This window comes from Aquarana catesbeiana, linkage group LG01 (assembly GCF_042186555.1).
Source record: "Aquarana catesbeiana isolate 2022-GZ linkage group LG01, ASM4218655v1, whole genome shotgun sequence".
Classification (NCBI taxonomy): domain Eukaryota; kingdom Metazoa; phylum Chordata; class Amphibia; order Anura; family Ranidae; genus Aquarana; species Aquarana catesbeiana.
This window is the reverse complement of record NC_133324.1, coordinates 789864641-789890623: the sequence shown is the minus strand read 5'-3', so window position 1 is coordinate 789890623 and position 25983 is coordinate 789864641. Positions and strand designations below refer to the sequence as shown.

At 37.8% G+C, this 25983-nt stretch overlaps 1 protein-coding gene across 9 annotated transcripts in view; it reads right to left on the bottom strand.

The window, feature by feature from the left end:
• Positions 1-25983, bottom strand: part of TENM3 (teneurin transmembrane protein 3) — a 1659985-nt gene that overhangs the window by 901450 nt on the left and 732552 nt on the right. For all 9 annotated transcript variants that reach the window (XM_073606803.1, XM_073606789.1, XM_073606818.1 and 6 more), the window contains one exon: positions 24494-24544. In XM_073606803.1, coding sequence (XP_073462904.1) covers positions 24494-24544 — 51 coding nt within the window. The remainder of the gene's footprint in view (positions 1-24493; positions 24545-25983) is intronic.

The following is a 25983-nucleotide window of genomic DNA, read 5'->3' as shown; positions in this document are numbered from 1 at the left end:
TCCCTAATTAAAATCATATCAAGGTTCTACCCTCTTACTACTACTACTCTATTTAAAACTAAATACAAGGGTTTTGCCTTTGCATAGAGTTTAAAGAGGTCTCACAATGCTGATGTAACAAATTGTGGTCTGCATAATTCACATGTCGATGAATTACTTTGTTGTTTTTTCAGTTGATTTAAGGGGGGCATTCCAAAAATAAATAATTCTAAATAAAATAGGTGCTTTAAACATAATGAATCAAACATAACATGCATCTTGCTTTGCCTGCTTAGAATGTTGATGCCTACTTCTAGCCTTTACTTTCAGCTTTCATATTCTGAAATAAATACAGGTAAACGTTAAGGTTATACAACATGTAGGTAATATGTAAAAGAAATTTTCTTTTTATTTGAATATAGGTGCCAGACATTGCAGTGAATGATCTGCACACACTAAATGGCACAGTAGGTGATGACCAATGAGTGACATTTAAAGTCTTAGCGAATACAATTTCATTTCACTCTTGCCACTTACGTATTACGACATAAGAGCCTCTGGCTGGAATCAGGAGAGCAGTGAAATTCTAATTAAAAACACAAAGATGAGTCCTAATTAAACAACATCTTCAGCCCTCCTGAGCTGTATTGTATAGTTCAGAATTTGCCTAATAACATTTCAAATTCAGACCTTTCAGCACGGTTTCCATAAAATTATAGATATATTGTTCAGGAAAGTGTACTTAGTTTTGCTAATACCACTTAAATGAGCTTTCTGCAAGCTTTTCAATGGTGAAATGTAGATATGTTATTATTAAAGCTCTTTGCTAACATGACATATGTGTCTTCCTTTAGGTTACTGTAATTTAAAGTCACAGGTTCACTGATTTACATCTTACTTTGAATTGTGTGACCATGTATTATAATTGTAGCTAATATATTGGGACTGATGTACAAATAGTCTAGCAAAGAAAAAAAGGTTATAATAAACAGGAATGTTCTGAGTAAAGGAAAATTGTCATCAATAAAAAGAAATGCAACCTCATTGGTTGCCCCTAAATGGGTTTTCTTTATGTATTTTAGTTTTAAGTGTAACTGCACTGAAGTCATTCAGATCTGCTTTTTCCACAGAGAGTAGCTACCCCTGCTCCTCCTTCCTAGAGCTCTGTTTTTACATTGGGGATTAGAAGGCTGAAAGGCTGCCAGTCACTGTTGGGTGGGGGGTCAGGGCAAGGTGAGTTGCTGAAAGAACAACTTGGATGGCTTTATTACTTGTTCTGGGAAATTTCAGGATACACTGCTCAACAGAGCCTGCCGATATGGAGATCAGTGAGGACTTGTTTTAAAGCTTGCTTATTGCTTGTTAAAAAAAACTGAAGTCATTATACTTACCTCCTCACTGCTGGCTCAAAGTCTGCAAGGGGTCTCTCACTGGTATCTTCTCATTGGTTCCTTCCAGGTGCTGGTCTTCAGGCATCTTCACTGGCTGGTGCAGGATGATGTCACAGCTTAGTTTACATGCCATAGATGACTGTGTGCAGGCAGGTAAGTGCATTTTATTGCAGAAGAGACATTGTATGCCTCTTCTGTGATAAATAGCCTGCCTGCTCCGTTAGATTTCATATGATGCATTTAATTCTGATTTGAAAATATATTTATACGTGAATGTCCATAGCCTTGCCATAGGTTCATAGGAAGTCTGTTCTTCCAGTAGGTCCCAAAAGCTTGCAATCAATATCAAGTTAGTCAGCCACGAAAAAGTTTAATTTAGGACCTCATTTCCTGTTTTTATCAGTGGTTATCATAGCACCATATAATCAATCTGTTGATGACTAGCTTTATGGTGGAGATGAAATGGTGGAGCTAGATAATTTTCAGGAATGAGGGAAATTAGTAATAAATATTCTCTGTAAAATATACATAACAGGTGGATGCTATTCGCAATAGATACAGAATAATGACAATAAACGAAAATGATCATAATTCACTAAACACACAAACAAGCATGGCTCTTTAAAGAGGCTAGAATTTTGCTTAATTTCCTCAGCTGTATGGGCCTGAAAGTTAGGCAAATAGTCCATCTAATCCCCAAAGGAGTTCTCCATACGGCTATGTGATCTGGAATTGATACTGCATTTAGTTTAAGAAACAAAAACACATCTAGTGATTGCTGTCTCAGAGAATAATGCAGTCTTTTCATTTCAGGAAAGGGAGTGTTTGAGCTTCTTTATTCCACTTGACCCCGAGAGGATGATTCAATAGAAGGAATTCAAGCTTACAGCATCTTTGTAATATTTCAACTCTGAGCTGTCATTTTAGCACAACTTAGCCCATAATTAATGCAGCTTGCCCAAGCCCCTACTTTGTCACATGGCTTCAGAACAGGACGGCCTTTCTACCTCTGTGGCAGCAAAGGGATTTAAAAAGACCCAAATGGCTCAAAGGAAATGAGGAGCCAGATAATAAGAACTACTCGTGTTCAATCATGAAAAAAAAAATTCTAAGTTCAAAGAGCGCTTATAGGCCAGATTTCTATAAAGGGAGAGAATGACATAAGCATTGGAGAAAATGTACATTAAGTGCATGTCTTTTCGCCTAATTATCTGATACCATTTTTACAGCTGGTCAAATCTAACATATTACCAACTGTATTTCACACTTCGCAGTAACAAAACTTGTTAACAGCTGTTTGACAACACAGCACAGTGGAAATACAAAGACCTATACATTAAAGAAGAATTTGCACCTAGCTGTTCATCTCTCTTATTAACGCATGCATTACAGCAGCTGTTCAGGGAAGAAGACAAAAATGAATACAAATCTGCCCCAATTGTCTAAATCTTAGTGTTGCCATTATGCCCATTTCATTTAGAATTTTGTAGAATTTTAAATAAGTTGAAGACAGTTCCACATTCTGCTCATTATATTCCAAATGGTATCACACTGAGATGTACAGACAAAAGATTAATTATAAGCTCAATTTTTCTCTCTCTTTCTAGAGTCATTACTTCAAAAATTCAGGTTCATTATGTACCTCTGTTTCTAAAATTAGGAATAGTGTTATTATAGAATATGAATGTGCACACTGTAACAAGAATTTAGGATAACTCCTAAAAAGCTTAAATGGAAACTCAACCATGGTAAGAAAATTAACATTCTTCACCAGGTCAATTGGGTACAGCAAGGTTTTTACCGAAATTTAATAATTCATTATGTGGAAAATAAAACATGCATGGCAGTCACCACCTACTTCCCATGTGGTAAATGGGAGGGTCTACCTTCTATTCTATAACAAGTCCTAGTACAAAAGAACAAAAACTACTGAGAAAAGAAGTGACTTGGTCGTACACGAAGGAAATTACATTCTTGGTGGCATTTTGTATACAGTAAACAGAAAACTTCCAGTTCCCATGGCTACAGCAAAGGATTTTTGAATGTGTTTATTTGAGCAGTTTTCAAATATCATAGATGGATGCAGATTTAAAGGGAGACTTAATGATTATTTATCAATACAAGGGGAATGTGTAAAAGCAAGTCTACACTAAAAGATAAACTGATATGAAAGATCTAAAACTATTTAAAAATATGTATGTGAAAGTTCCAAAATCTGTATCATACTACAATATATTGTAACACTCTTTTTTTCTGTGCCATTTTAGTTAAAATGTATGATATGTGCTTAAACCATTCAATATAGTATTAAAAATAATTGAAATATTTAACCCTGCTATATGATGTGGCTATGACTAAAGCGACACGCCGAAACGCGTAAGACCTGTAATATTTGGTACCACACCTGGATAAATATATTCATTGCGGAAGATCGAGCTGCCGACTTTCCTTTATCTGCTATATGATAGGCTCTTTATATTCTTGTGAAAGCTAAAGGGTATGCAAAGTCCAAATTTTTTATTTAGTTTTTTTGGCAAAGTAATAGAAGGTTAGCAAACCATTTCAAGTTTGTATTGCTGTCAGTGTCACAGCTGGGGAGATTTACTCTCTCTATTTCTCTCAGGGAGCGCTGGCAGAGAACTATGAGGAAATTCCAAAACTTTGAGTTTACACCTGAACTGGAATAAGGGGTAAACATCAAATGGGGACATTTGTTGTTGTAACAGATGTATAAAGATGACCAAAAATGGACTGAAATTTGGCTGATTTAGCAGGGATTGGCCACATTTTGATCCACTTATGGCTGCTCTTGGTTTCGTTGAAAAATTTCTTCAGTGGCTGCAGCTGCTGATCAGTGTGTTCTGAGAGTGGAGAGTCCCTACTGTCAGAATAAAACGTCTCAGAGGGGAAGATTACTCTATCCATCTCACTGTGGTGGATGGAGGAATCCATTCTTTTTTTTGTTCCACCTATTGGCTGAATGACAAAAAATTGTCCTTCGAAAGCCAGCCTAAGAGAGGATTTTTTTTTTCACTTTGGAGACATTTCCTCTAACTTTTTTTTTTGTGTCTACAAAACAAGAAGTGAATGGAAATCTTTCCAGTGGTAATCAGATGGTGAAAAAGTGGATTAAACTCTTTCCTAGTCTGTTGAAAAAAAAAGTTTTCACTGTAGTCATACTGTAAAGGTGATAGTTTTCACAGAATGCATAATACAAAACTTGTTAGTCTAAGAAGTCAGATTCGCACACATATGCGGCTACAGGTAAAATATGAGTTTACGGCTTCCAGTTTCATGAAACTAAAAAGCTGTAAACAAGGTAAAACCACTTTGTGTTACATCTTGACAAGGATCTAATCATTTAGAGGGGCGCCATTATAAATGGGGAGCACCCTTTTTGGAATTTTAGAAATAATATTTATACAAATAAAGTTCTGTACTTTAGTCTTTTAAAGTGAAGTTATAATTACTTAAAACCAAACATGCTCCAGATTAGAACATTGCTGTTATAGATTTGGCTCTGCTCTATCCATATTTCTCTGTGCTTCCTCATAGAATCCAATACCTATTCCATAGGTAATTATCAGGTGCGTGATTTCTGTCTGCTGGATCTAACTCAGAGACAGGTGCTGTTCCTACTACTTAAATTTCCACAACGTAACCAGGAGGAGACTGTAAACTGTTATCGGAAACATTTTGTGAAAAGCAGAACTTAATATGGATCCTCACCACAAGAGTGTAATTAATATGGTTATCATCCAGAGAATTCGCAAAAAAGGGGTCCATTTTGAGCAGAGTGGAGTCTATTAAATTTTCTATCTCTGTGTGTTCTAAAACCAGCCACTTACCATTTAATTTAGAGAAATGTTGCGTGCCCTAGTTATGCCCTCAGGCTTCCAAACACACGTCCGAAACGTGTTTTTTAGTCCTCAGGAAAGTATTTGTAAATCATGAGTAATGAGTCTGTCTGGATTTGTTGTCAGGATGTTTCCTAATTGCTTCTGGGCTTTAGGCAAAACATTTGGACAGTTATTCGTGCTCCAAGCAAAACCAGCAATATCTGTGCATTTTCTAGTCTCTTTTATCAGCAGACGATCGTGTCTACTAGGTATATGAGGAGTAATTATATAAAGTAAATCCGGGAAATAAAATCCCTTTGCTGTTCTGGGCAAATTTAAATACTGAGATTGGTCCGGTGTGTAGATGATTTAGTAAAGAAGGAAAATAAGAACCGCTTGGGAAGTTTTTTCCTCTAAGGGCCTAAACAGATTTAAAACCTGAAGCCACAAGTAAAATTTTCCCAATTTCTAAGTGTCAACTTTGCTGTTACCCTGATAACATCTTATAATTTAACTGCACTTATGTATGAAGCGGAGTGCTGATCTGGGGAAAGAATAGCAAGGATGCCACAGTAGTTTATCTCCTAGTTAACAGATTTATATGTCTGAGGGACAGTTGACATTACTGTCATCCTAAATTATAGGATTAGTTTAACAACAGTTCAAAGAGCAGTGTTTTCCAATAACTCCAGTAACAAACAAGGAATCACATATTAACTTTCAGTGGACTGACTGCGAGTTCGGAACTTGTTTATTTCCAAAAGTCAGGAACTGTCTCGTCCATCAGAGACTTTTGTGAACAGGTAAAGGTAAATTGGGTATCTGGTGCTCCAGGACTCAATGCCCTTAGTTTGTAATAATGTACATTTGATTATACAGTCTTTAGGTAAAAAAAAGTTGAACCATGGTAAGGGGGTGATTTAAAAAGAGGCAGCTATCCTCAGAGTGTGTCCAGCAACTCTGCAAAACATATAAAAGAAACAAGGGGGCGCCTCTCTAAGTGTAGTATTGAAACAGTATAATTTATTGCACAAGATTAAAAACGCTTACAAGATATAAGTCATGCTCGTCACAAGTATGTAGTCCTGGCAGTTCTACTATGTCCCACAGGCTCCTCGCACGATCCGGGTAGCTGGGAAAGGTTCTGGTGTGATGTTGTGCTGTATGTATGTATATATATATATATATATATATATATATATATGTATATATTTTAATATATTCTCCCCTTTATATATATGATTAAAACATTTTTAATTGATTTTTTAATATTGATATTCAGATCGTACACCCTTGGGCTGGGTTTTCACCGGTTGGGACCTGAAAGTTGCGCATTTTTGCTGCAATTTTTTGCAGCAATTTTTTGCAACTTAAAGCCGGACAGATGTGAACGGTGCTCATTGGAAGTCATGGGTAACGACTTGTCATGTGACTTTGCAGTCCCAAGTCGCATGATAGGTTGAACTAGTGGAAGCCGAGCCTTAGTTTGATTTTTGGCCTTTTTTAGCTCAGTATGTGCTCTGTTTAGCATCAGCTGTCAACCTTTGTAAGCCCAACTATTTATAATCTACTATTTTTCCGGAAATTCCTTCATCCCATTGCAGTAGAAGGAGCTGTGAGCTCCAAGCGTGTAGCCTTTCATGCCACAGAGACAGTCCTGACCCCTTCCTCCCAACCCCTGCTGGTGACATCATTTCCTCTTCTGGTTCAAGCTGGACAGCATGGAGCTGACTACTTTCTGGTTTTTCCGAATGTACATCTATTCAAAACAACATCACAACAGAACCTTTCCCAGCTACCCGGATCGTGAGAGGAGCCTGTGGGATGCAGTAGAACTGTAAGAACTGCATACTTATGATGAGCATGACTCCCACTTATATCTTTTAAGTGTTTTTAATCTTGTGCAATAAATGATACTGTTTTAATACTACACTTAGAGAGGCGCCTCCCCACCCCTTGTTTCTTTTTTGTGAACAGGTAGTACACTTTAAAGTAGAGTATCTTTTAAAGGAATGTACATTAAAACTGTAAGCATTATGTAGTCACTGGAGTTAAAACTCAAAGGATAACTTCATCTTCATTCAAGCTGCTCTTTGTTCTTCTCACTCCCCTAAATAGCAACTACCTGCACAAATAGTTACCTTGGCCCTGGCACTGTACTCTTCTGGATGGCTGGTGGACATCATGAGTATGGACCAGCCATTGGAATAAATGAGCGGAGCAGCACACATACACAGGAGGAGCTTAGTGTTGCTGAGTCTTTTTTCTGCAAAGGCACTATTGTACTAGGAAGGGTCCCACAAGAAAAAACGCTAGAGTATGGCCGAAGTTAGTTTTTTTTGTAGGTGTCTGCCACTTGGGGAAGAAGGTATTGATGGGTTATATTTAGGAAAAATTCACCAAACTTTAAAGAATTACTCTAAAAAATAATTAGCATAACTACCCAAATCTATCCTGATATCAGCCCCCTGTAACATTGTAGAGTAAGGGGCAGCATTCTAAGACACTTAGGGCTTTACTGTTTTATATAGTGCTGTCATTCGACAATTTGAATATGCCGACAGAAAGAGTGATGATCTGATCAGTGCTGCTTCCTCCTCATTGTCCATTCACAGGCAAGTGACAGGTTGGTGACCAAGCTGTATTGCTTATCTGAAGTAGATAAAAGCAAAATTGCTGACCTGGATACACTATCAGACAGGGATCACCAAGATCAAAATACTTGCCAAGCACATTTACAAATCTTCTGGCAGGTAAACCAGTTCATGTATATGTATTAAGCTGTCTGCCTGGAGATCAGGTTTTAATCATAAGTTCAGGGAGCCTTAAAATAAATGTTCACTTTGGAGCTGTCCCTGTGTGTGTCTTGCATCAGTAGGCTCTTCTTTGTAGGGCAGGGTGGTGGGGTTGTGGTTTGCTTCTAGGTCAGTATGATATAAGCAAGTTCATAATAGGCAGTGTACTTTTCTGAAACTATATATTATTTTTTTAATGGGTCCTTGTTTAGCACAAACATTTAAAAAAGTTGAATAATATTATATTAAAACCTTTAAACACTTTTATCACATTTAAGCCTGTTCTTTAGTAAAACTGTCTGAGTAATAATAAAACTGCTTTCAGATTGTCTCACATCATCTTCTGTCAAAGTCACCGAGAAGCGTGGCTACTTTTTTATGATATGTTAATGGTGGGTGATTTTTAGGAAGGGCGGGGTGTAAAATGACTCTCATGAAGACTATTGCTTTATATAGAAATGACTATGAGCTTGTCAATAAGCACAGTTTAAGTGAGGTTTAGAGAGATTTATTGTCTGTTAAATAGATCTGTACGAACATCTCCAGTAACCTTGAGAACATTTCAAGCGCAGCTAGTTGGACGCCAAGGATTTTGCTGTAGAAAATTGTTTTCCCTAAGGATAACACACAAAGTGTTGGCACTTATAAAAATCAACTGTGTCCTAATAAATGCCCCACCTACTGGGGTTATCTCTAGACTATGGCGCTGCGGTGGGGCTCGGTGCAGTACTGTGACTAAACTGTAATCGTACTCTGCGGATAGCCTTACAAGGGATTACTGTAACTCTTCCAGTGGGGCTGACATTACAAGAACAGTGTTCAGACACACACTGAGAAGTGAAAGGTAATTGCTGTGGATAGCATTTCCACACCTGTTGCAGCTTGGCTGTGACATCAAACAACAAAACTGCTTTATGCGGGTTCCCCAAGTAGGCACATTAGCATGACCTTACTAACATTATTAAATATTTGAAGGCCATAATACGCTAGGCATGGTGTACTGTAAAGAGTGGTACAGTTGGCAATAGCAGAATGGTTCCTAAATATTTTATCACGACTGCAAAAAGCTTAGAGTGTTAATGATTTCTGCATCAATGTCATCACCATAGGAAGTCTAGACGGTTTGATCTTTATTCTTTATGTCAGAACCTGCCGCATCTCGTTTCACATGTAGCAGGGCCCAGGCCTTTAAAAGAAATATGTGCTGGGCTATGTGTTAGTGAAAGTCATGCTGTGATTTAGTGTGGCAGATTCATCAAAATGACTTTCACTGTGAGCCTTGACGTATGTCAGGCCTTCACTTCAATACACACTTGCTATGCAATGATATTAGCTCTGCCGCTGATTTGAACATTAATATGTTGCCAAAAATCTGAGACTGTTAAATAGCATTAAATTACGTTACTTTTATACTGTGATGTCCATCTCTCTATGGAGATAAAAGTGAGAATAAAATTCTAGAGCATTACAAGCAAATGTTGTTTGGCAGAAATATTGGATTTCACAACAGAAAAAAAAAGAGTTTGCCTTGTGTAAAATATTCATTTGACCCATTTTTATAGCAGATGACCTTTTAACTCAGATTCCTATTGTTAAACAAATACATCTGAATATATATTTTGTTTCACCGTACAAAGGACATGATTGAAAACTGAGAATGTTTCTGTGTGGTAGCTAAAGGATGCATAAACATCAATACTTGGGAATTATGACTTTTGGTTTTAGGAGTAGGCGGCTATTATAAAGCATTGCTAGTATATTGCACATAGCTACTCACTGTTATAAAACACTGACAACCAAGGAGAATTTCCCTATTTTTTCTGGTTTAACAATGTAAATAGGTGAATCCTCATCTTAAGGTGCAGTATTATTTTAAGATATATTAGAAAGCTCCTACTATCCTTGGAGAAACATAGGGTATACTTAGCAACTATCTAAGACAGTGGTGGTCAACTTTCTTGATGTGGGGGTGCTCAAGTATGGTCCCTGACATCACCAAAAAGACGCACATAAAATTAAGTAAATATTCAGTCTCAAAGATAGCAGACACTCATTAGGAAATAGTCAAAGACTATGGGCATGATAAAAGAGATGGTCAGAGAGAATGGACACTATGAAAAAGAGACTGGGAACATGATAAAAGAGATGGACAGAGACAGTAAGCAAGATGAAAGAGATGGTCAGAGACTGCGGACATGATAGAGGAGAAAAACCAAGACTTTTTTTGCATGATACAAGAGAAGGCTAGAGATTGTGAGCATGATACAAAGATGGTCAGAGACTGTGGGCACCTTACAAGAGATGGTCAGAGAGCTCAGGAATGATGCAAGCGAAAGGCAGAGATTATGTGCATGATACAAGAGATGGCTAGAGACTGTGAACAGGATACAAGAGATGGTCAGAGAATATGGACATGATACAAGAGATGGTCAGAGACTATGGGCACCTTACAAGAGATGGTCAAAGACTGCAGGAATGATGCAAGAGACTGTCGAAGCCTGTGTACATGACATAGGATTTGTAGAGTGGGAACATACTTCAAGAGAGTCATTGACTGGTGGCACATTACATAAGACTGCTAGAGATCTCTGCTGTAACAGGGCAATAGGAAAACACAGATTACTGTCTGCAGGGGTCACATGTGGCCCCTGGGCCTCAGGTTGGGCACCATGGGTATAAGACAAGCATCAAGATTTCTGAGAAAAGAATCGTTTATTGATATAATAAAGAAATTCTTTTTTTTCTTTATATTTCGATTGCTGTAAATGCTCACACTTTAAAGTAAATCTGTATTAAGAGAAAAAAGGAGGGAAGCATTGCTTACTTCCTTTTGAAAATGCTAGGTGCATTGCAGTTTTTAGGTTCTGTAACATGAGCTACCAACCCAGAATAAGCATATAGAGAATGAGAGCCAGGATGAAGTCTCAAATTTATAATATTTATCTTGGTCAGTGACTCAGAAAATGCTGAAACCATTGGATCAACATAACAGCCAGAGAACTAGTATTTTCAGAGGACGTAAGCAATGATAGCCTCTATACCTAGTCCGTGCAGGTTTCCCTAAAGCTTTAAATAAATAATTTTGTTGGCAACAAATGCTGAGTGAAATATCAGCAGACATATGGAAAAAATGGAATTCTGCCAGATAGGTTTAATGTATACAGTGAAAAAACAACAACAATGTATTCCTTCATGCCCTCTTATTTTATTATCTTTTTGCGTTTGTTTTTCATTTCTTCAATTTCAGCATTACCTTTATCTCTCATATAATGAATTCTAAGGGGGGCAGTCTACATATACAGACTGAGGGCTGGAAAATGATAAAAAAAAAGATGAATAGGTTTTTTTTTGGTCTTTACACATGACAAGATTTTAGAGCTCAAAATGTTGGGATCTGTGACGGGTATATGTTATTTTCTAGGTATAGCCACTATATCTAATTACTGCAAATATACAACATTTGATGCTTTAAAATGTTCTTAACGAGCAATATACTGCTAAAAATGTATAAGCATTTTTCTTTTTAGTAAGCTGGAGTTTAGCTGGCTTTACATGTCTAGTTATTGTTTCAACAGCTATGTAAGATGTTTTCCTGTTGCTGTTCTCTGTAAACCACTCTTAATTGTTTAACCAATAGTAAGTGATATTAAAGGAGAAGTAGTGCCAAAGCTCTTGTGGCCCTACTTCTCCTGTGGATCACAGTAATGCACTTCAAACCTTAGCCTGCTGTGGGCTAAATACGGGTTAGATGAGTGCAGAATGATGTGAACTCCTGTGACCCATATGCAGCCGAAAGCAGGATAAAGTCCCCTATTGGCTGACGTCACTCAGTTAGTCCAGTCTTTGATGTCTGGATCCACCCAGATGCCTGACCGGCAGCTGGCCCACCCTCTCAGCACGTTCTTGAGAGCCCAAGCCAGCAGCTGCAAACCCTTTGCAGCCTGCTGCTCTGGTGAGCACTGGAGGGGCAGAGCTGAGAGTCCTGACTGACAGTCACCAGATTTCTGCTCACTTAGGAATGAGAACTGAGTGATCAGTAGACGTTGATCACTCAGTTCTTGGTCTTAGAGGCAGCAATGTAAAATGCTTGACATGTGGGGCACACATTTTATTGGATAAGTTAACCTTTGAAATATATTACATTGTACACTCATATTTAGGGTGCAATATGTAACATGCTCCAGTACCTGCCAGCTCACCCCCCTCAGCCATTCCCCTGTGACAGTGGACAGGGGTTCTCCTCCCCCACAGCAGCTGCCACATTTAAAATTCCACCCTCTAAACAGCTGCGTCATTTTTTCACAGTGGTCTGTGAATGAAGAAACTACAAGTCTCGTCTGCCACAGCTTGTAGTTCTCAATGGACCACAAGCGTGCTTATCAGTGCTCTTGTAGTACCTTCACTCTTCCTCCAGCTTTATTTTTGAAAGCCTGTACAAAAGTATGAGCAGAAAGCTAAAGGGCGGGTGTGCAGGAGCTTGACACTGATCATGAGTGCATTGCTTTGCAGGCTTTAGTAGAAAAAAATAATAAATGCTGCAAAAATATGTGCATTTATTATTTTTTCCTTAAACGTGAACTTAGCTTTTAAGTTTATTCTACTAAATTTGCTAGAAATGAATGACAGAATTTGTAGATGTGTGATAGTGGTATCTGACAGTAAATGTATAACATCAGTGTCTTGTGTTAAAAAAAAGGGAATGGCAATGAGGATGCAAATGAAGTTTTTCTTGGTACTTTGTTTACTTGCTATGCGGCCTTAGGATGTAGTCCCTGTAACCATAAAGTGGTTCTAAAGCCAGGACATTTTTTTACCTTAATGCATTCAAAAAAAAAAAACGTCCCATTGGTAATATTGCCCCCTCACTTCCCTAGTATGAATCCTATCCCAATCCAGTGCTGTACCTGATGGTGCCTGAGCTCTTCCTCTTTTCACAGGACTCATTGAGAGCAGTGGGAGCCATTGGTTCCAGCTGCTGTCAATAAAATCCGGGGTGGTGTGGCAGACGCACACAGCCCACCTCAGGAGTGAGCCCGCTTCCTATGGTGGAGCATCAAGAAGAGGAGGAGCCGAGAGTGTTGGTGGGGGACCCCAGATAAGAAGGTTCAGGGCAGCTCTGTGCAATACCATTTTATTAATAAACATGTTTATCCTTTTAATAATAAAAAAAAATAAAGTTTTCCAATCACTTTAAGTTGCCCATATAGATTTGACAATGGTCAGATATGCAAAAACAATCTGCTTCACTAGTCCAGATAAGCTCTAAATAAATGTGCGTAGGACACACTTATTTATAACATAGGAAGAAAGAGTGGAAGGACAAAGTGAAGTGCACACACTGCATAACGTTCTAGTACCTGATCATCCTGAAGGAAACATCAGCAAATGGAGAATAATTTCAAGCCTGTCCAGGCATTTTACCTCACCTGTTGACCAGGACCTTCAGTATCTGACCCGAAATGTGAGAAGACAGTCTTCTGATCTGGCTGCTTTGTGTTGGATAAGGACAATGGCATCTCATATCTTAATACATTTTTTTTTACAGTGTAGATGACTTTATTTGCACCTTTGTGAAGCATGTCACTTGCTTTGGTTACATGCTCTATTGCCAAGAGTGGTAATAAGTACTTCTGGAGCTCATGGGTGGTCGTTAAGTGAATGTTAACCTAAAATAGAGTAGTATATGGGCTGCCTAAATCCTCACTTACCATTGAGCTATTCTCATTTTTAAATAAATCTTTAAAAACCCAAATAAGCATTTGGCAATGACTGTCTGATTCATTTTTTTTAGCAAAGTGTTAAACAAATACGCCATTCATATTCACTAAGTGCTGACACATTAATCTATCGTTAGCTGTGGTGCGAAGGCTGGTGAGTCTCACTACTGTATAACAACTACAATGGGTGGGAAAATGCTTGTTTCAATGGCATTCTGGAAAGTGTAAATGATCTAACAAACCATGATTTAACACTTTGTGGTATATTATTGAATAACCAGTGTTTTCCTTCTCAATCACATCCCTATCCACCCACCATAGTAGATATTTTTCAAGGTAAAAAATAAATCCGCATTGACCGTGCTGGAAAGAGCAATGACTCCCATTCACTGTCAATATCCTTGCTTCCGCTGAGCTGAAAACAGTTCAAGTGCAGAGGGTGGTGAAGCAGACAAAGCCTTCAATAAATGCTCATTTAATTATTCCGCCATGAAAATATAATACAAACATAATCCAAGAAAAATACAGCTCTCTATGAAGAATTGACTAATTCCATTATTATCACCCACAGTCCATGCAGCACATAGACTTTTCCTGCAGCAAAATCAGTTTAGCTGTTCACATAACAGCACAGTTCAATGTCAAGTGTTACAGAAGGTTTCTTGCTTTGACAAATGGCACTGATACTGAAATAGCAGGCGGCTGGAATATCTAGTTTATTACATAGAAATATCAGCCAAATCATATCTTGTTTGTAATCGCAATAGAATGTCGATGTAATTAAAAAGACATGTGCGGATTAAACTAATTATTCACTGTGCATGTTCAGCGCTGGTTCACACAGGGGCAACACGACTTACAGCGCGACTTAGCAAGGCGACTTCAGCGCGACCTCAGCGCAACTTCAGCGCGACTTCAGCGCGACTTGAGGCGACTTACAAGGCGACTTCAAGTCGCCTCCAAGACAGGCGACTTTCCAGTGGCCAATCAAACTACAATCCGCTCTGGGGGAGGGAGGGGTTTGCGTGAAAAAAACATCTTCTCTTCCTGTGAAGTCGCTTCACTATAGACCACGATCCGACTTGTAGGCGACTTCCATTGAAATCAATGGGTACAAGTCGCCTACAAGTCGCCTTGAAGTAGTACAGGGACCTTTTCTGAAGTCGGAGCGACTTCAGTAGCGTACATATAGACGGCTCTCATTCACTTACATGGACTTTCAGATGTCAAGCGACTTGGGGCGACTTGAGGTCTGACAAGTCGGATCCCAAGTCGCGGTAGTGTGAACCGGCACTCAGTGTCACACTCAGATATATGAACCTGCTGGACACCTGTTAAACAAGCCATGAGAAAATGAGGGTGGGTTTATGGTATGTGTGTTTTCAAAACATGTAGTAAGCCCCTCATTTCCCCCTTTAATTGTGCGTTGTAAATAAAAAGTAAAGAATGTGTAACAAGGTTAAGATGGATATTTTCACTATAGTTTGCATGAAGATATAACTCTAAGGAGCATCTTGAGAGTAAATAAAAACTTCACTTCTGCTTTGGCCCTTTCTTTATAGCTGCAGTGCGAGAAGTCCTGCTAATCAACATCATTTTACTGGGGCCGTACATAGAGATAATGACGTTTTATAATGGTTAGGGGTTGATTTACTAAACCTGGAGAGTGCAAAATGTGGTGCAACTCTGCATTGAAACCAATCATCTTCCATTTTTTTTTTGTAGTTAGAAGCTGATTGGCTACCATGCACAGCTGCAACAAATTTTGCACTCTCCAGTTTTAGTAAATCAACCCATCACTGTGAGCTGCAGTGTCTGCTGGCCCAGTCAGTCAGGGAAGTTAAATGAAAATGTTTAAGTTTACTTTAAGAGGACTGTGGATCCCCTAGTAACTGGACTTGTTTAGACTGGCTTGCAGACGCCTACAATTTTAATTTAAAGCAATATTAAAGGCTAAATTTTAATTAAAATAAAAAAGATCTTATACGCACCTGCTCTTTGTAATGATATTGCACACAGTGGTCCCTTACCTCCTCTTTGGCAGTCCCCTGCCGGCTTTGTCAGCTCATTCTTCCTTCATCTGTAAGATTAACCTTTTGCAGTGGCAACAGTATGAGATTTGATGCCCACGTGTCGCACATATGCATCACTGGGTGGCTGATGTTTCTTTGCTGGGAGCACGCTCACTGTGTCTGATCCTTCCCGCCCCCCTCCAGACCTGGGAACACCGGGGCTGAGCGAGAAGGGGTTATCAGGCAATCCTGCTGCTTCAATATGCTGTCTGCTATGTCAATAAACATATCAAACCCAACAGGGTGATTTAGGTCTGTTCCAAGGTTATTACTTAGGCAGGCCATACAATAGTCCTGTTTTTTTGTTCAACCAGTGGGTTGTATGAAAAAAATGACCTTAATACCCCATCCACACAGTCGATGTGGATGGGGAATCCTCTTTAATGCCCTATTGTATTCTGACTGTGGGGAGATCTCACTGCCACCAGAATTCACTGATCGGTGCCACTGGCTATAGCTGGCGGCACTGATTGATCAGGAAAAACCAGACAGGCTGATTGTAGATGGACTTCTGTACAACCAGCCTGCCCATACATGGATCGATATTCGGCTGGTCCCTGTTGAACTGGCCACATTTTGGCCACCTTGAGTAGGATGTACCTGGGACATCTCTAATAGGGTCTTCCCATTAGTATCTGCACTTCATATTATGTTAAAGCTGCCTGAATTGGCACTAGTAAAGCAAAAAAGCAACGGCTCTAAATTGGGACTGAATCCTGGATCACTGAACTTATAACCATATGAAGAATTCTGATCATGCTTTTTAACTGAAAATTTCCCAGATCCTATATAATGTATGCTCTTAAGCTGTTATTAGCAATCTGTAAGGAAGATTTACTCTAGGTAAATTTTATTATAACTTTAAAATCTACAGTGTTTTGTGTCAGAATAATAAAAACACCTTTGTTTCTAGTAACAGTTACATCATCTGGCATTAAGCACGTTTGCTAATTCCTCCATCAATTTGTTTTTCTAATTTCAATGTTGATTTTATTAGCAAATTGTAATTATAATTAGTATTGACTATAACATAACTAAAGGAAGAGCAGCCCTAGAGGGGCTCGGCAGGGAAGGTATAGGGTAGCAATGTCTGATTCAAATTCTCCCAGATTCAATATAAGCTGTGCTCTTAAGCAGTACACTAGTCGTGAACAAGGCCCACAAGGCTGAAACGTGTTTACATCTGCTGTCTGTTCCTGTGTCTTTTATGGAGAATCAATACATTTTGAAGATTTTAAAGACCAAGCAAGGCGTTGTGGACCATTTTTTCTCATGCTTGCTAATTTTGTTGGGTAGTAGCACCCTACCTCTAGTCGTTTCTATGGTTTGGTTAGGTTTTCCCAGCATAGATAGCCTCTTTCAGACATATTGATTATACATTTTTGTTTTTGGAATTTGTGTCATATAGTTTAACCATTCCAGTATGCTATACATTTAGGATGATGTAACCAAAATGAGATTATAAGCTCCATGAACGCAGGGACTGATGTGAATATATAATTTGTAAAGTGCTGCATAATTTGTCAGAGCTATATAATAGCCTGTAGTGAATGAATAAACAATAAATATATAAAGGGTTTGATTTACTAAAACTGGAGAGTGCAAAATCTTGTGCAGCTGTGCATGGTAGCCAATCAGCTTCTAACTTCAGCTTGTTCAAATAAGCTGTGACCAAAAACATGGAAGCTGATTGTTTTCTATGCAGAGCTAACCCAGATTTTGCACTCTCTAGTCTTAGGAAATCAACCCCAAAATGTAAATTTCTTTGCAGGCAATCAACTTTTATTCTTTTGATAGCAATTATTTATTTCATACTAGCATTGATTATGTTTTCTGTCACAATCTCCAAAAAAAAAACTAGGAATCTCTTGTTTTTTTCCCAGGGCCTCAGGCATTGCTGGCTGTTCATGTACTGTATGTATGGCATTTTTTTTTCTTTTTATAAATAGGGTGAGAAGAGTTTTAACTGGTCATTTTTTTTACTGCTGTCTATGTACCTGTTGTGTCAGTGAGAGAAGCAGGAGGAGACACTCAAAATTAAAATAAAATTACTTTTAAGTTGAGTTGGGCTTTAACAAGCTAGCAACCTTGGCTGGTATCTTTGGCCAGAAAACATGGCTGCCTTTTGCTTAGTTAATTTATTTATTTTCATCACAGAAGAGTGCAACAAATCCTTTTACCATCTCCTATCTTGGTTCTCTTCCACCATGAATTACTTTAGGTAACTTTTCTACATGTGTAAGGTGTTTTTATTGTTGTTTTTTACAGCAGGTGGCAGATGTTGAAGGAGCAAAATTGCTTACATTATCATAGGATATAAAAGTTTTGTTTTCTGTTAATTGGATAGAATGTATTATGAATGAAAAGAGTCCAGAGTATGCATCAGATAAATTAAAAATATACATATGTATACAGAAATAGCATTATCACAAAGGGACAGAATGTGATTTACTATAAAGTAGGCATCGTAAACCGCCTGTCAAGGACTTTCTAGGTGCTGAACATGATGCCAGACTTAGATGGGTGAAGCTGTTTAAGTGTCCTTCTCAGTTTTTATTGATTGCTCTAATATATGAATTAAATCCTTATTCCATTACAGGGCTCTAAAGTTGTTAAAATGTAAATCAGCACTTCCAAAAGAATATAATATTTTGTTTACATACGCCATAAAAAATGGAAATTGATCAATTCATTTGGTGAGTTCAGATGAGAACACAGACAGTCTTTTCCAACGTTAGAGAAGAAAATGTGTTGTGCACTTTGTACAAAAGCTTGGACAAATATATAGCGCTGCGTCCTTGACAGTGTCTTTGGGGAGGAAGACAGATATTAATCATGCTGCACAACTATCTGTGCTTATCAGGCATACAAAAATGCATTATCTTTTCTGATACTATCACAAGATATTGTGATAGAAAACAGTGTGTTCTATTCAACATATTATTAAATGTCTGATATACTGAATGATCAGAATCTTTCTGGATTTTAAGTACAGTTTGAGAACAGACGGTAATGTTTAACAGTCTGTGTATGCATGGAAAATATTCATATCAAATACTCATTAGCCATTGGGGCATTGGTTGGGTGGGTGTGAAAACTGCATCACACTTACTTCTCTATGGTTCACTCAGCCAACAAGACCTATCTAGTCTAGGGGTTCTTAACTGTTTAACTATTACAGATACCCAAAGGCCTGACCAATATGTCCCCATACCCTAGTCTCCTGAGACCAATATGTCCCCCCCATATCCTAGTCTCCTGAGACCAATATGTCCCCATACCCTAGTCTCCAGAGACCAATATGTTACCATACCCTAGTCTCCTGAGACTAATATGTCCCCCCCATATCCTAGTCTCCTGAGACCAATATGTCCCCATACCCTAGTCTCCTGAGACCAATATGTCCCCATACCCTAGTCTCCTAAAACCAATATGTCCCCATACCCTAGTCTCCTGAGACCAATATGTCCCCATACCCTAGTCTCCTGAGACCAATATGCCCCCATACCCTAGTCTCCTGACCACCAAATCATCATCAACATGATCATCATCACCAGTCCTATTAGATACCAAAGATGTCAGTAACTTTGGTTTACTTTACATATGGATAGCTAGGAACAAAAGCTTCAAGAAAATCATAAGGACTGTATCATATGGATCGATATCTAAAAAAGGAAGATTACAAATACACAAGCTATCTACAACTGGTATTTTTTTGCTGTTATTTTACTTACATGTCATCTGACATATCAGGTTGATTTCTTCACTATAATTTCAGGTTCAATAATGCAGAGGATCCTGTATATCCTAGTTAAGAACCCCAGATCTTGTCAATGTTTATGTCAGGTAAGAAAAAGCTTATAGAAGGTTTAATTTTTACTGATAGATATGATCCAGCAATCTTGTGCATTACATGTTTAAAGTATATCTAAATCCAAGAAGAATAATGTAATACATTGCATCTCACCAGTCCTTAATTGTGGTGGCTGAATAAAATTCACTCTTTTCTTTTTTTTTCAGGTTAAGTACATGCAAATACAAAAAAAAATGCTGATCTTGACAGAAATCACATTTCCTTGTAACTTCATGTGCACAGAACTTTAATCTCAAAGAATGTTATCAGTCTACCAAGTTCTTTCCTATTAAATTGAGAAGAGGGGTGATGTTTGTAGTCCATATCAGGAAGGAAGGCTAGGGTAACAACATTGCTACTCCATTGACAGTACAGACAGTGAGCAACGTCTTCCTAGAACAAAAAGGGGGAAAGGGGGCCCTTTCACACCAGAGCAAGGTGCAGGAAACCTGCATTCTGTGCACGTTTCCCGAACCAAGTTCAAAACACACTGCACTTGCTAACTGCAGCAAGTATCAGTGTTAACTTAACAACACCCCAATTGCAGGTTGCAAACGCAGTGCATTTTGAAAGTAGTGCATGCACTGCTTTAGGTGCAGTCTGGTGCAATATCAACCCATTCAAGTGAATGGGCTGAAATCACACTGCACCCAGAGCGCATGTGAATCGCACATGAATGCACAGTGTGTTCCTGCACGATTGATGGTGCAAACCGACCCTTATTGTCAAAGGTTAATTGAACAAGCTAAAGTTAGAAATTGATTGGTTACTAAGTACAGCTGCACCAGATTCTGTGTGCACCAGTTTTAGTAAATCTCCCCCGAAGTGTGTTACTGGCAGGATCAATACGTGAAAAAAAGAAAAAAAAAACAGAAACAAACAAATGCAGCCACAGCATCTAAGGACTAGGAAGCTGAAATATATTACATTTTTGTTCCTAGGTTTTAGAATATCCCATGGTCATTTTGTGCTGCGTCCCAATTCTAGCAGGCTGTGTGATTGCTATTTATTGTCTATGGGTTTAAAGATGGCTACACAACCGAAAAAGGACCTACCTTCTCCCAACTGGTTTCTGGCTTTGTAATAAATAGAAGTTAATCAACATGGAAACTTTGCAACATGAAATCTCTGCAAACTATATGCAAAGCAAGATTCATTTATTTTTGTGCAAAATTGTACACATATGATTTTAATCACAGTACAGAGGTTTACAGGGAATGTTTGGACAAATGTAGGTACCTAACATTAGTTTAAAAAATATACTACTCAGTGTATTTTAGTATATACATTTTATTGCTTCACCATTTGTATTTTTTAGCATTAAAATTGTCGCTCCTTCTCACTGTGGCTTGTTTATCAAAGTGTCAAAAAATCTAAATTGTTTTCATTGTTCATAGCAAGCAGGTTCTTTCTTACTCTTCCCATTTCTATACTGGAAAAATTATATATCATTGGTTGCTATAGAAAATGAGAATACTTGTGCAGATCATGCTGAATCTTTCTTTCTGACTCTCTTAATGACATTGGGGTGGATTTACTATAGAAGAATAAACTGTGCACTGTGCAAGTGCAGTCGCCTGCATTTTCTTGGGTGGTGGTCAAGCTTCACATTGTAAAGAATACCCAATCAAGTGCAAGGAGAATAGAAAAAAAAAAGCATTTTTGTTTGCATATGATTGGATGATGGAAAGCAGCAGAGCTTTACCACAAGTACCAAGTTCTGGAGAAAATGAGTGCAACTGCACTTGCAAAGTGCACAGTCTATTTACCTTTAGTAAATCAACCCCATTGTGTATTTTTGTTTGACTATATTAAAGGGAATGATCATAAAGACATTTACGCAAAAGAAACTATGACCAAACTCCTTGTCATGTATGACTTTTTAATTTTAACCTTGACCTATAAGAACACATTAGGCCCAAGGTGTCAATTCAAATGCATGCAAATGGAACGTGTAGAACCAGGCACACCCTAAGAGGCAGCTGTTGCGGGCTTCAGACATCAAACAACTCTCATAATTTGGAAGTGTGTCAGTGGCACCCTTTCCTGAAACATTATATTGCTAGATTGTAAGAAGTCATTGCGCCAAAGACCAATACCGAGGTTCAGATCAGGATCAGATAAAAAGACAAAGACACAGAAAACAACAGTCTTGTCAGTAAAGTAATAAATGAATAAAACTGAGGGAAAAACAAAAGGAAGTAAAGAGCTTTCAGCGTGTGAGAAAAATGACTTAGCTAGCGAAAAAAAATTATGCAAAGCTTTTAGATAAATGGATATTGCATAACCATTTGGCCAATAGTAAGACTAACTGTAGTGCTCATTAAAATGTTGTGTTGCAGCTGCCTTTAAACAAATGACAAGATTCTCAAGAACAATCCTTTAAAAGTGGCAAATCATTACATACACAGTTATCTTTGCAAATGTAATCCTTTTATCTCAGATGCCATGTTAAATATAACAGCTTCTAGAACAAAGAACATTTACAATTCTGCACAAATGCTGAACAGTATTAATGGTTAGTTTTATGTTTCTTAACCTATATTAACCCTTTATTAACCTTAGCTAACCTTTATTTATATGAGATGCCAGCGTGTTCACTTTTGGTGTTCATGATGCTTTATACGTAAGTTGAAGGGAAAAAATATGTATTTCCAGTGGAAACATATTTGACGGTATAATTGCAGTGTTTCCCTTAATAATAAGTAATTTTGATGTGACTTTTTCATTTTGACATACTTGCTCTTTATATTTTTTGTATCATATAAAATGTAAAAAATTTTATATTAGCAACTAGAGGCAAAAATGTTTATATTAGCCACTAGAGGCAAAATATTTTAGCCACTGCAATGCCTAACTGCTTAACAATCATTCTTTTAAATAAATGTTTTATATGGTTTACAAAAATAAACCAACATATCCTAACAAAATGAGAGAAACCCCCAACCCCGAAACAATTTCCCCAATAGTGGGGTAATCCATACAAAAAAAATGTATAACAATTACAAACAGATGCTGGTAGAGATTGATTGATTTGACTATTAAGAAATGTTGCCTGTGCCCATTAGGAGTAAGTATCAGAATAATGCAGACATATTTCCAAGTACATACAGTGGGTATAGAAAAGAATCACCCCCCTAAAATAATCACATTTTGTTGCTTTGCAGCTTGAAATGAAGACAGACACAGTTTTTGTTTCATCCAGCTGTATTTATTAGTGCAACTTAGAACATAAGTCTGGGCTCTGACCAGGCCATGCAAAGGCATTTATCTTTTCTCCTTCAACCACTGTGTGTTAATGTTTGCTGTGTGCTTTGGGTCATTGTCATGTTGGAAGGTAAACTGTCTTGCCATTGACAGCTTTCTGGCAGAGGGCAGCAGATTTTCCTCAAGAATTTGACGGTGTTTTGCCCCATCCAATTGCTCCAGTCCCTGCTGCAGAGAAACCCCCCCATAAAAGGGTATTACCACCTCCATGCTTTACTGTAGGAATGGTGTTACTTGGATGGTGAGCTGTATTGGATTTCCGCCAGACATATCGCTTGGTGTTGAGGCCGAATAATTCAATTTTAGTCTCATCTGACTACCTTAAACGCACCTTGGAGAGGCCATATAAAAAGGGTGTTATGGTTGGTGGTTGAAGGAGAAAAAGATGAATGTCCTTGTATGGCTTAGTCAGATCCCAGACCTAAACCCCATTGAAAATCTATAGAATGACTTGAAGACTGCAGTCCACAAACAGTCACTATCAAATTTAACTGAACTTGGGCAGTTCTGCAAAGAAGAGCTGGCAAATATTGCAAAGGCTAGACGTGCAAAGTTAGTAGAGACGTATCCCAACAGACTAAAGGCTGCAATAAAGTAAAAGGTGGTTCAACAAAATACTGACATAAGGGGGGTGATCCATTTTCCAACTCAGACATTCTGTTTTGTTTTATTTTTTATTTTTGTCTGACATGTTGGTGATATATCTTTCACTTGGATGTTATAAGTTGCACTAGTAAATACAGCTGGACACAACAAAAACTGTCTGTCTTCATTTCAGGCTGCAAAGCAACAAAATGAGATTATTTTAAAGGGGGTGATTATTTTCTATAACCACTGTATATTGTGGTTGTTTGTATTAAGCAGTTAACAACTGATACATCCCTCAGTTTTCTTTTATCAAAATACCTCAACATTATATCACTCAATAAGACCCATATAAAAATGACTGGTACCATAAAACCACCCTTTTCCTGGTGCGGGTAAGAAGGATGCAATGGAGCATACCCACCATAATAAAAGGTGCAAGTAGATTAACCTTAAGAGAGTAGTCTATCTCGTATTAGTACTGTAGGTGCTACACCTGAGGTACTATGCCAGTCTTCTCATAATTTAACAATCTTTTGTTTAAAGTCTAATTAATCCCTCTAGGGCATAGGGTAAATCTACAACTTGTGCATGTGATATTCCTAATTTCACAGAATAACTAATATTGTCAACAAAATCACATAAGCAGATTGCCATAACTTAATATTAATAAACAGTATCCTAATGTATTATTGCATATAAAAACATATATTAAAAACAAAAACTGTTGTATGCATTGTTTTATGTCACCCCACTTCATGTCCTACTTCTCCTAAAAATGTTGGCTGGAGTTAGGCTTCAACCATCACATGGCTTTTTCCATTCCTTTCTCCCTCCAAGTGCCACAAAGTATTACACATACATCTCAGTGGACTGACGTAGTTTCTGTTCTGTTCACTAATCCAATCTTTTAGGTCCAGATGCAGTCTGAAAAGGACCCCACCTTAATAATAATGCCTACACTGCATGGAAATACCTGACATGGTATAACTTACTTGTAATCCTCAAGGTGTCTTTTGCCTGAGAAACACAGAAAGATGACGGTTCTATAATCAGGGGAAGAAAAAACAAACATTTTTAAAAGGGTCAAACGTGGCACGCCAGGCCCATCTTTGCTACATCACTGAGACATATTCTACTACAGTGTTCATTTTACATTTTAGACAGTATTACGAAGAAAGAGAAAAAAAATAAATAAATACTACTGACATTTTAAAAACTTTAAACTGTATTCTGCTTGTACTGAAAATTAGACCTTTAACCTGTTTCCAGATCTAGCCACAGCAAGTAGGTCTATATTATGCACAAAGCCTTAAGCCCCAACTTCCTGGATCATAGCATTTCTGCTTTTCTATTCTATGCCGTTAAGCTCTATTTATAAATATATTCCCATCGTACTTATAGTTAGCACAAAAAAAAAAATGAGGTCATTTGTTTAATATAGTGCGTTTGGCAGTCCCAAATCAATATTACAATATATTTGTATTGTTTTTTCTGCCCGAGGCAAAAAATTCAGCGGTATGCCCCATCACCTCCAGTTAATTAACAATACACAAGGTGTGTGTGCTGCCAGGTTGTATCACAAAAACAATTGTAATAGCTGCATATGTTTTTAATATTTAAACAAATGACTTGATGTTCGTTCCACTCATTTCTCTAAAAAACTGATTTCTAGATTCAAGGCATGAAAACAAGATGTTTCTGCAGAAAGTAAATTTCGCTCTGAGCCTTTGCATCCAACCACATTGTTATATTAATAACAGATAGATCAGCTGCTATACAGGAGTGCCTTGACAACAGGATTATTGATTTATAACTTGTTACACATCATGGGGTTAAACAGATGCAATAATTCCTTGCCACCATCAGCCTGGAGAAAAGACCTCTCTCATTTTGATCGAGCCACAGTGTAATTAAAACATGATGAGCCCTGGAATTAAGCACCAGGCATTGAATTCAAGTCTACTGATCTCTAACATATGCTGTGAATATGGTCTACAGAAAGCAAGGGTGGGGTATATATGCAGCACAAATGTGTTAAAATATTTACATAAAGCTACTGATTAATAATGCAGATTCATGAAAATATTTTTTGTTCAGAAGTGCTTGGAGGTATAATACATTTTAAAAGAAACAACGGGAGATACTTGTTTATGAGTAAAGATAATCTCTTGGTACTTATTTGTTTATCTTTAAAGTTTCATTACACACGGAGGCAGAAAAAAAGTAAATTGTAACTTATATTATAGCTACTACTATACTCTGATATGGATTTGGTGTGGATTGTGGACCAGATCCATAAAGTTTAGCAATAAAAGAAATGTTCAATCTAGAACTTTGCTACAAGTTTTTCACACACCAAAAAGAAAATTGGAAAGTGCACAGACCCATAGTAACCAGTAACTGATTGTTGTTCCTACTGCCCCAATGTGTAGTGAGGAGAAGTAGAAATTCCTTGTTCAGAACGCAATGCATCTGCGAATCA